This window comes from Trichosurus vulpecula, chromosome 3 (assembly GCF_011100635.1).
Source record: "Trichosurus vulpecula isolate mTriVul1 chromosome 3, mTriVul1.pri, whole genome shotgun sequence".
Taxonomy (NCBI): Eukaryota; Metazoa; Chordata; class Mammalia; order Diprotodontia; family Phalangeridae; genus Trichosurus; species Trichosurus vulpecula.
In genome coordinates, this window is record NC_050575.1 from 302,350,017 (window position 1) to 302,360,048 (window position 10,032).

The 10,032-nt window shown below is 47.3% G+C and overlaps 1 protein-coding gene across 1 annotated transcript; it reads left to right on the forward strand.

Moving 5' to 3' along the window:
• Positions 1 to 1,945: 1,945 nt before the first annotated feature.
• On the forward strand, positions 1,946 to 7,747 carry NKX6-3 (NK6 homeobox 3). Its single transcript, XM_036748285.1, has 3 exons — positions 1,946 to 2,324; positions 4,530 to 4,699; positions 7,508 to 7,747. The coding sequence occupies exons 1-3, from the start codon at positions 1,946 to 1,948 to the stop codon at positions 7,745 to 7,747; spliced, it is 789 nt and encodes a 262-aa protein (XP_036604180.1).
• The last annotated feature ends 2,285 nt before the right edge of the window (positions 7,748 to 10,032 follow it).

Below are 10,032 nucleotides of genomic sequence, written 5' to 3' on the forward strand. Positions count from 1 at the left end.
GGTGTCTGAGGCCATTTCTGAACTCAGGTCTTCCTGACTCCAGGCCCAGCATTCCGTCTACAATGCCACCTAGTTATCCCATCCTAACAATTACAAATGTTTGAAAGTAGATTGAGCTGCCTCAGGAGACAGTGGCTTCTCTATCACGGGATATGTCCAGAAACATTGTAAAATAGATTCTTTGTATGTGTTAAATTAGATGGCCCTTGAGGTCCCTTCCAACTTTGAGATGCTACATACCAACTCTGTGGTCCTGCAGTCCTATGGTCCTGTGGTTCATACCAGCTTAGTGATCCTAAGCAAGTCACCACATCCTCATTGTCCTATTAACTAACAAACAAAGCTAAACTAACAAATTATTATAATTAATTATAATTATATATAATATATAAGTATATATAATATATATTATATATAAATACATATTATATAGTTCAGCTTATATATAATATATTAAATATATATTATATGTCATAATTAATATATGTTTATATATTATATCTCTGTATAATTGTAATTAGCTAACAAACAAAACTAAAAGCAAACAAACAAACATACCAGAGATGGAAGGTTCTTGGAACTACCTGGCATATAAACGAAGGGAGAATATACACAAACATATGCACACCTCGGACTTGCCCATCATTCTTAGCCCCAAATAGAAACGAGATGAATCCAAATCCCTTTCAGATCTGTGTCAGGAGCACCCAGATATGAATTACCCATAAATCCCTCTGTCACCTACAGTCACCTACCTTCCTGGCCCAGGCACACAGGCTCCCAAGGTCCGTGGTCCGTCACTTCTTCTTCTTGTATTCATGTTAGGGAGAAGGTGATGAAGCTCACAGACAGCCTGAGCTACATTCCATGTTCAGGGTCAACCTGGTGGAGTAAGAGAATTCAGAGCTACTCCAAACCCAGGAAGAACTTGGGGCATGACCATGACCGGAAAAGTCCCTGAATACCTGAGGAGAGTGTCTGCCTAGCAGGGATGGGTGACCTCCATTAAAAGAGCCAGGGAGCCAAAAGCTATAGGAAATCCAGGCAGAAACCTCAGCCCCAGGTATCTCTCTCTCAGGTGAGCAGGTCATGCAAGGGTTTTTGTAATGGTGACCTCTTCCTGTTTTGGATGCCTATAAGGCCCCGGAAGCCCTGGAGGAGGCTCTTGGGGTCGCCTTCTCAGAGCCCCTGGGGATATGGTGAGGGGGGAGGGGGAAGGGCTGCCTCTGAAGATGAACTGTGAGCTTCAAGACCTGCCAAGCTAATGAACTCACACACACACACACACACACACACACACATGCACACACGCGCTCCCGTGCACACGCTGATTTTACAGTCAATCTTTCAAAGTGCAATTTGTCCAGGAGAAGCCAATATGAGGCCCGTCTGGGGCTCTAGCCAATGGCAACACAGTTCCTCTGGCTCAGCCAGTCTTGGCCCTGTATTCTAATAGGCCATATCTTTATCAGGGAAATGTTGATTCTCCTGAAGTTAAAACTTCTCATGGAGGGACCCCTGGCTCAAAGCAGAGCAATGGTTTGAGCTGAGGAGTGGAGCGCAGCTATCTAAGAGAGGCAAGAGTACTGTCTAGCCTCCAGCCCGGAGAGAAAGACCTGAGCAGGAACCACATTGGCTAGACCTTTCACCCACTCTAGGGACAAACTCAGTTCCAAGCAGCTGACGTGGGTGCCCAGCGCCCTCTACAAGCCGCAGTAGGTGAGGGCTGAGGGTGGGGGCCGGATGCTCAGGTTTGGTTGGGTGGGGGGGGATTGACAGGGAGGCCGTGGGCTACGCTGTTGGCGCAGACCTTGCAGACCTGCTATGGGATCTCGGCCACGAGCCCAGAAGCTAGTACTGTAGGGGCTGGGTGTTTGGACTCCAAGGAAATCCCCGACCCTCAACGTCTCCTCTCCCCAGCTTTGGGGAGAGGGAGCAGCAGATCATGGAATCCAACCTACAAGGGACCTTCTTGCTGAACAACACGCCGCTAGCCCAGTTCTCTGAGATGAAGGCACCTATGTGCCAGTACTCGGTGCAGAATTCTTTCTACAAGCTCAGCCCCCCAGGGCTTGGCACCCAGCTGGCTGCCGGAACCCCCCATGGGATTACAGATATCCTCAGCAGGCCAGTGGCAACTCCAAACAGCAGCCTTCTCTCGGGCTATCCCCATGTGGCTGGCTTTGGTGGACTCAGTTCCCAGGGTGTCTACTACGGTCCCCAGATGGGGAATTTTTCCAAGGCCGGGAATGAGTATCCATCTAGGAGCAGGAACTGCTGGGCAGACCCTGGACAGGATTGGAGAGGACGACAGTGCAGTAATAGTGAGTACTTGGCTTGCCTTCCCCACCCGGCCTCTCCAGGGAATAGGATTGGGCCCCTGGATGGGGAGGGAGGAAGACCTAATAAAAAGGCAAACTTTAGGAATACAGTCATGCTCAAGTAGGCTGCCATTTAGTAAATGTGTCCTTAGCACTGCCCTTCCCGGGCCTTTTTCTCAGCCCACCTTGTAAGTCCTCCAACCACAAGTATTTACTCATCTACCACTTAAATTGCTTGTCTCCTGGGGGTCGAAGTATCTGGTGAGCTTAAGACCTCACTTGGCATGACCTTTTAGGGCCCATACTTGAGTAACTCATCACTTTAGCTCTATTACAAGTCAGCCTTTCTTTACCCTCCCCGATCCATGTCTCCTGTGTCCAGGTAGCCATTTTTGGTCCCCAGCATGTGGCTGATACTCAACCCCCTCCCCTACTGAAGTCTTCCTATCTCTTCACTTCCCATTATATGTTGCTTCCACTTCCTGAGTATTCCCTATCTCTTTGACTTGGGGAAAGTGGGGAAAGTTTTTCCCCACCACCTACCAAAGTGTAGACATGAATGGGTAGTTCCAACCCTGAGACAGCAGCTGAGCCAGAGCCCAGAGTCATGGGCATGCCCTTGAGCTGAGGGCAGCTTTTTCCTGGACTTAGTTTCTGGTTGGATCACAGTGAGGTGCCCCCTCGATTCCAGCCTGTGGCTAAAATATCTGGAAGGGGGCTGAGGAAAGACAAGGAGAGGGCAGGGCCTTTGTGAATGTAGGTCTGTTAAGGTGGCCCTACATCCGGATCAAGGAAAGGAAGGGAAGGGAGGATGGAATGTCAGCCAGTTGGAATCCCAGAGCTCCTCCCATTTCCTGTCTGCCCTCCGTCATCCCCACAGATACTTCGGCTCTGGTAGAGCCAAGCTTATGGTCAGAAATTTATTCAAACACCCATGGAAAGACCTCTTTGTTCTGTAGGTTCAGGTCAAGCCTGGGCCCCTGGGTCACAAAGCAACAGATAGCCCTCAGCACTCTCTCCCTTCTCTCTCTCCCTTCTCTCTCTCTCTTCTCTCCTCCTCCTTCTCCTCCTACTCCTCCTCCTCCTCCTCCTCTTCCTCCTCCTCCTCCTCCTCCTCCTCCTACTATTTCTCCTCCTCCTCCTCCTCCTCCTCCTCCTCTTCTTCTTCTTCTTCTTCTTCTTCTTCTTCTTCTTCTTCTTCTTCTTCTTCTATTCTCTCTCTCTCTCTCTCTCTCTCTCTCTCTCTCTCTCTCTCTCTCTCTCTCTCTCTCTCTCCCTCTCTCTCCTCCCCTTTTAGAGCAAGCTTTTTGCCTGGTCCCAATCCCCTCACCTGAACTACGACAGGGTCCTGGTACATTTTATCAAACCTCTCTCCCTCCACTCGCTGCTGGGGCAACTTTAATTCCAAATGTTCCACCACCCTGGAAGGAAGGCACCAAAAGTGGTCTCAACTGCAGAATTAGGGCAAAGAAAGAGGGAAGTGGACAGAAAGTTGGAACCCTGCTTCCTTCACTCAATACAAATCCTGTGTAGCCTTCAGTCTTTAGCCTCTCCCTATGAGAACCATTCAGGGTCAGGCCAGCCTGGTCAGGGAGCCCCAGCAAGGCCTTTCTCAACGAGATTCAATAGAACCTCTCCAGTTCTTCCTGATTTAGATTTCCCAGACTGGCCCCAATCAACAAGTTGTGGATATGGATCTTCCATGAGTTTGTGATTAGGCTATAAACTCTTTATTGTTAGTCACTTCTTCTCCGGGTTCATCTTTATTCTTAATGGATTTGAACTAGGAGAACAGAGAGATGAGAATCCACTGTTCTATGGTCCAGAGATGATGTTGACATGAGGGTATTACATCAATCTCCATGCCCACCTCCATGCCCATGCCTGCCATGGTATCATGAAGGGGGCCCTGATAAGGAAGTTCTTAGTACTGTTCTGGTCCTCTGCATATGATAGGAAATGCTGCCCAAAGGAAGGGCACACTCTGACAAGTGCAGGATTGTCAAAGAGGACACTGTGTTGCATGACTTCATGGGGGGAGGGCATTGCTCAAGGGGTACTGATGTCTTCCTCGGCAAAACCCTTTGGGAGATTTAGCATCTCAAGGGGAGTTTAGAGATGAGCTCAAGTCAATGATTGTTACCAATAATTGTTATCTGGGGCTGCAGTCCACACTCACTTGTTTGCCTTCTTGCTCCCTCCTGCCAGCCCCAGACCCCTTGAGTGACAGCATCCACAAAAAAAAGCATACCAGACCCACTTTCACAGGACACCAGATCTTTGCCCTGGAGAAAACCTTTGAGCAGACCAAGTACTTGGCGGGGCCTGAGAGAGCTCGCCTGGCTTACTCCCTGGGGATGACAGAGTCCCAAGTGAAGGTGAGTTGTCACCCACCTGCTATGCCTTGGGGTTTGAACTCAAAAGGTCCTGGTGGCAATGAGACATTACTGTAGGTAGAAAAGTTGGGCGGTGGACAGCCCTGCTGTCTCCTGGCCTGGCTTTTAAGTTCTAATAAGGTCATAGGATTTTAAATTTGGCAGAGACCTTAGAAATCATTTAGACATCCTCCTCCTCTTTTAGAGATGAGGGAAGTAAGAACTAGGGGATGGCAGTGGCTTGCTGGGGGTCACCCAGATCATAAATAGCAGGTCTGGGATTCAAACCCTTAACTTCTGGTATTAAATTGAGGGCTCTTTCCTATCTGTCCCCCATGTCCATCCTCTAGCCTCCTGAAGAAGGGAGAAAATCTTGGCTGTAGAATTAAGGCAAAGAAAGAAGAAAGCAGACAGAAAAGTGGTCCCCTATTTGCTTTGCTTAATGTAGATCCTGCAAGGACCACGCTTCTTGAACTTAAGCTATTCCTTACCTGCCCAGTTCCAGCCCCAGATGAAGCCAGAAATCTCAAGATGCCCCTTGTAGTGTAGTAGAAGGCATCCTTCCTTCCTTAGAAGTCGGAAGACAGGGTTCTAGTCTCACCTTATCCCACTGTGGATGAATTCCCTCATTCATAAAACGGAAATAACAGCAACAGCTCCCATTTATTTGAATAGCATTTAAGCACTTAAAAGTTTGTGAATCAATCATTGTCTCATTTGATCCTCAGAACAGTTCGGTGGGGTCAGTGCCATTACAATCCTCATCTTATAGACGAAAATATACTGATAATGCTGGGACTACACACGTCCATGGCTATGTTGTGGGAAGCATTTTATACACCAACAAGAGGCATACAGAATATAAGTTATTAATGCATGTACTATTGACCTTGAAGAGTGGTGAGAGTCTGCAAAGGCACTCTGAAAAGTATGTAGGCAAATCAATGAGGGGAATTTTCATTTTTCATGGACACCATTTATTAATAATGTAATCATGGCTGACACTTGGAGGGCACTTGAGAGTTCATGGAGTGTTTTTGACAGCCATTGTCCAACTACCCTGTGAGATTAGGTGGGAGAGGTATTATTAGACCCATTCCACAGGTGAGGAAACTGAGTCTAAGGGCACTTCAAGGATTTACCCAGGGTCCAACAGATACTAAGTGACTGAGCCAGGATTCAAACCAAAGCCTTTTGAATCTGATACCACTGCTTTTTCCACTATATCTCAGCTCTTGCGTTATTCTATATCTTCTTTGCTGTGTCTGATTATGCAGTGTTTTCAGAATAACAAAACTGAAAATATTCTTGGATGTCTTTACGAAGTAGAAAATTGTGAAGTTATGCTTAAATTCATCCTACTCTCCTTGTATCAAAGTGCTACAAAGATGTGAAATACTCATTTGACATTTTGACACACCCTTGCTTCCTTTCCAATATTACTCAATTGACTAACATTGATTAAGTACCTACTAGGTGCCAGACACTCTGCTAAGCTTCTCATAATCACCGGTCTAAACTGAGCAAGCCTGGCATGAGCTGGACTAGCAGTCCTGATCCCCTCTAGCCCCCAGCCCCTTATAGCTTGTCCTGTTGTTGAGCTGGGTAAGGCACCTCCAGAGGAGCTTTGTGCTGTAATGATGGAAGGAGAAAGCTTGGAGCCCTGACTGAAATGCAGCCAGAACATCGGACTTCAAGACTAAAAGAATTTGGGAAAGAATAGGACTCCTTTCTTGGAGAGCAGAAAAGGTACCTAATAGGAAGGGACAGGATGGTAAAGCATGTGGCTATCAGAAGACCTTGGTCTAAGTTCTTGCTTTCCCACTAATCAATCAATCGACAAGTATTTAATAAATCCCTACTGTGTGCCAGGCACTGTTCTAGGTGCTGGAAATATAAATACAGTGAATGAAGCAATAGCTCTGGGTTACAAATCTACATGGAAACACAGAGGCATAAATACAAGCGGAATAAATGCCAATACTAGGTGGGTGACCTTAGAAGTTAGACTAGATCATCTTTAGGTTCCCTTACTGACCTTAGAAATCAGACTAGATCATCTTTAGGTTCCCTTACAGATCTAACATTTTGTGAATCCAAATTAAAGGGGGAAAGATGAGTTTCTCTGACAAAAACTTAAGCAGTGCCTAGGAGGCAAGGGAGCTGATGTCAAACAGAAGCATCTAAAGATGTTTGCTCGGAAAAGAGATTTAAGAGTGCCAGAAGGAGGAATGAATGCGACAGCTGTTCTGACTGAGGATCGGATGGTTCTGCCCTATTAGAAAAAGCTGCTGAAGCAATAGAGAGGCCAGTTTAGGCTTTGGGAAGGGAAAACTTTATAACAAGTAGAGTTATCTAAAAAGCAGAACCAGTTGCCTCAACAGGTCACGGACTCCCCTTCACTAGAGATCTGACCATTTGTTAGGTGTGTTTCTGGGGAGACTTTCTGATCTGGTTCGGGCTGAACTACATGACCTCTGAGGTCACGTCCAACTCAGAGCTTCTATAACTGTGTATTAAACTGAGGGACAGGAAGGGCTACGAATCTGAGAAAGAAAGTCTTCCCCTGTAAAGCCAGTGAACTGCGGGGGTGAGGGTATTATGTCATGCCCATGCCTGCCAAGGCATCATGGAGGGAGCCCTGATCAGGAAGTTCTCAGTGCTGGTCTGGTCCTCTGCATATATGATAGGAAATGCTTCCCAAGGGAAGGGCACACTCTGTCCAGTGCGGAGCTTTAGAGGAGGGCGCTGTCCCCCTCTGTGTGGGTTTCCCGTCTTCCCCCTCCCCTTAAATACAATCTCCAACTGTAGGTGTGGTTCCAGAACCGAAGGACCAAATGGCGGAAGAAGAGTGCCTTGGAGCCCTCCTCTTCCACCACGAGGTCCACGGGAGGAGGCGGCGGAGGCGGTGACCGAACGGCTTCAGAAAACGAGGATGATGAGTACAACAAGCCCTTAGATCCGGACTCAGACGATGAGAAGATCCGGCTGCTGCTGCGCAAGCACCGGGCGGCCTTCTCCGTCCTCAGCCTGGGGGCTCACAATGTCTGAGGCCGCTTCCTGGCTGCTAACTCAACGTCCCCTAAGCATCCCCGTGCCCACCATCCCCACGATTCTGTGTCATCAGATCTCCCCCTTCCCCAAAGAAAAAACCTGCTCCCCTTCTCTTTAACACACGCGCCCCAAAGAACCCCCACGAACTGTCTACCAAAAATCCATTCATTTAAAAGTAGGTCAGTCTTGTGTCAGCTGGAGATGGACCTGACAATTCAAGCTTGATATCTCATTAGGCCAAGCCAGATAATAGAGCTGTGAAAGCTGGTAAAAAGAGAGGGCTGCCGGAAAGGTCTGGATTTCTTCTTGGCTTAAAACCAATTGTAGTTCCATCATTTTCTCCTTCCTTATTCCCCACTCCACCCCCACCCCCCAACACCATCCCCCATTCTGTTGAAGGGAAAATGTGAAGATTCCTGAAAATGGGTGAGTGTCAATGAGGTTTGACCCCTGAGGGGAGAAGGGCAAGGAGGGAAAGAGCATGAGGGAGAAAGAAGCAGAGGGAGAAAGAAGGAAAATAAATTGCATCATTGAAACCTTCCACAACCACTTGACTTTAATTTCTTGGATAGGCCCTGGAAGAGTGAGGTCTTTTTCTTCTTTGTTTTATAAGCAAGAATACCCAGCAGGGGTTGGGGGTGTATGCTCATGGCACTTATCAGAAAATGGACAGGCTGTGGTCATAGAAAAACAGAATGAGCTTTTTACATATATACTCTGTTCACCTCTCCCATCCAGATTCCCCCTTGAAGAAAAGAGAGACAAAAATACATAGCCATGATGGCCACCCATGTCAGAGAGAATCCCCAACCCAGGCAGTTTCTATTTGGATGAAGGGAAAAGAGAAGGCTCACAGCTGCAAAGTGATTAAGGTTGAAGTCTAAACTGGAAGGTCATACATATCCCTAAGCGGAAGCCCCACAGGATATTTCTTCCCTCACCTCTCTGCCTAGAATGCTCAGGTCTCTGCTCAACATCTGTCTGGCCATCAGACTTCACATTTCTGCAGTGGGGGAGAATTTAGGGTGGGAGTTATGGCAGGTGGCGTGGGGTCAGGGGTGGGAGGAGCGCATGGAAGAAATCCCAAGCATTACGTCCACTGGGGATTCTCCACCCCACACCTGGACCTCCCTGACTTAACAAAAAACCCAGGCTGTGAGAAGGAAGAAGGCTGTGAGAGACCAGAGTTCTCCTCTGGTTGTGGTATCTCCTGCTGGGAAACCCAAGTCCATTCACAGACAGGAAGAACAAGAACAAAGTAGGAAAGGGAGACCAGGCCCCATATTGGCATCTCCCGCCTTCCTCCAGGTTCTCTTGGGTGAAAGGAATGGGGAACGTAGCTGTGAGGAGAGGGCTGGTGGATTCCGGGTACTTCCTTGTCTCTGTATGGCCCCAGTGCCTAGAGCCCAAGGAACAGGAGACCATTGACAGCAAGGTATTACTTTCAATTTAACTGAATCCTGTGCCACAGCAGAGGAAAGGAGGAAGGAAAGAGAGGCAGCAGCCTCGGGAGCCTCATGGGGCGGGAGGGAGAATGGGGCTGGGGCAGAAGTGACAGAGGAAGCTGCCCTGGAGGAGGGAAACATTGCACTTACTGATCTCCTATGGTTCTGAAGGACATCAAATAAAGATAAGTCCCAGCATCTTTCCCATGACTCATGTGTTTCTGTGAAAGACATGATTCTTCTCCACCATAGAAAATTAGCTGTGTTTATTGCACATCTCCTTCTCACTTGTCAAGGCTCCCCTTCAAGACAAACTTGCTTCCTAAGCATATGAGCTAGCTGCTGAGATCCCTCTCCCTCAGGAAGGATGGGTGGTTTTACACACACACACACACACACACACACACACACACACACGTATATAAATGTATGTATACACATATACATATATATGCATATGCATATAGATATGAAAAGTTTTGCAAAGTGCTTTATAAATATTATATTGTTTTAATTCTCACAACAATCCTGGGAAGTAGGTGCTATTATTATCCCTGTTTTACAGTGTAGGAAACTGAAGCAGGCAGAAGTTAAGTGACTTACCCAGAATCATACAGCTGGTAGGTGTCTGAGGCTGGATTTTCACTCAGGTCTTCCTGACTCTAGGTCCAGCACTCCATCTACTATACCACCTAGTTGCCTTTTACTGCAGCAGAGAAAAATGGAAGGATGACATTTCACAGGATCTGAGAGGAGACTTTTTTATGCAATGATAGGGCAAAAAGATTAGAGAAATGTACAGTCCAGTCTACAGTTATCCCTTCGACATCGTGACTT

Coding starts and splice junctions, on each gene's coding strand:
- NKX6-3 (XM_036748285.1), top strand. CDS start 1,946: ATGGAATCCAACCTACAAGGGACCTTCTTGCTGAACAACACGCCGCTA. Junction 2,325..4,529: donor AGGACGACAGTGCAGTAATA/GTGAGTACTTGG, acceptor CCCTCCTGCCAG/CCCCAGACCCCTTGAGTGAC. Junction 4,700..7,507: donor TGACAGAGTCCCAAGTGAAG/GTGAGTTGTCAC, acceptor CTCCAACTGTAG/GTGTGGTTCCAGAACCGAAG.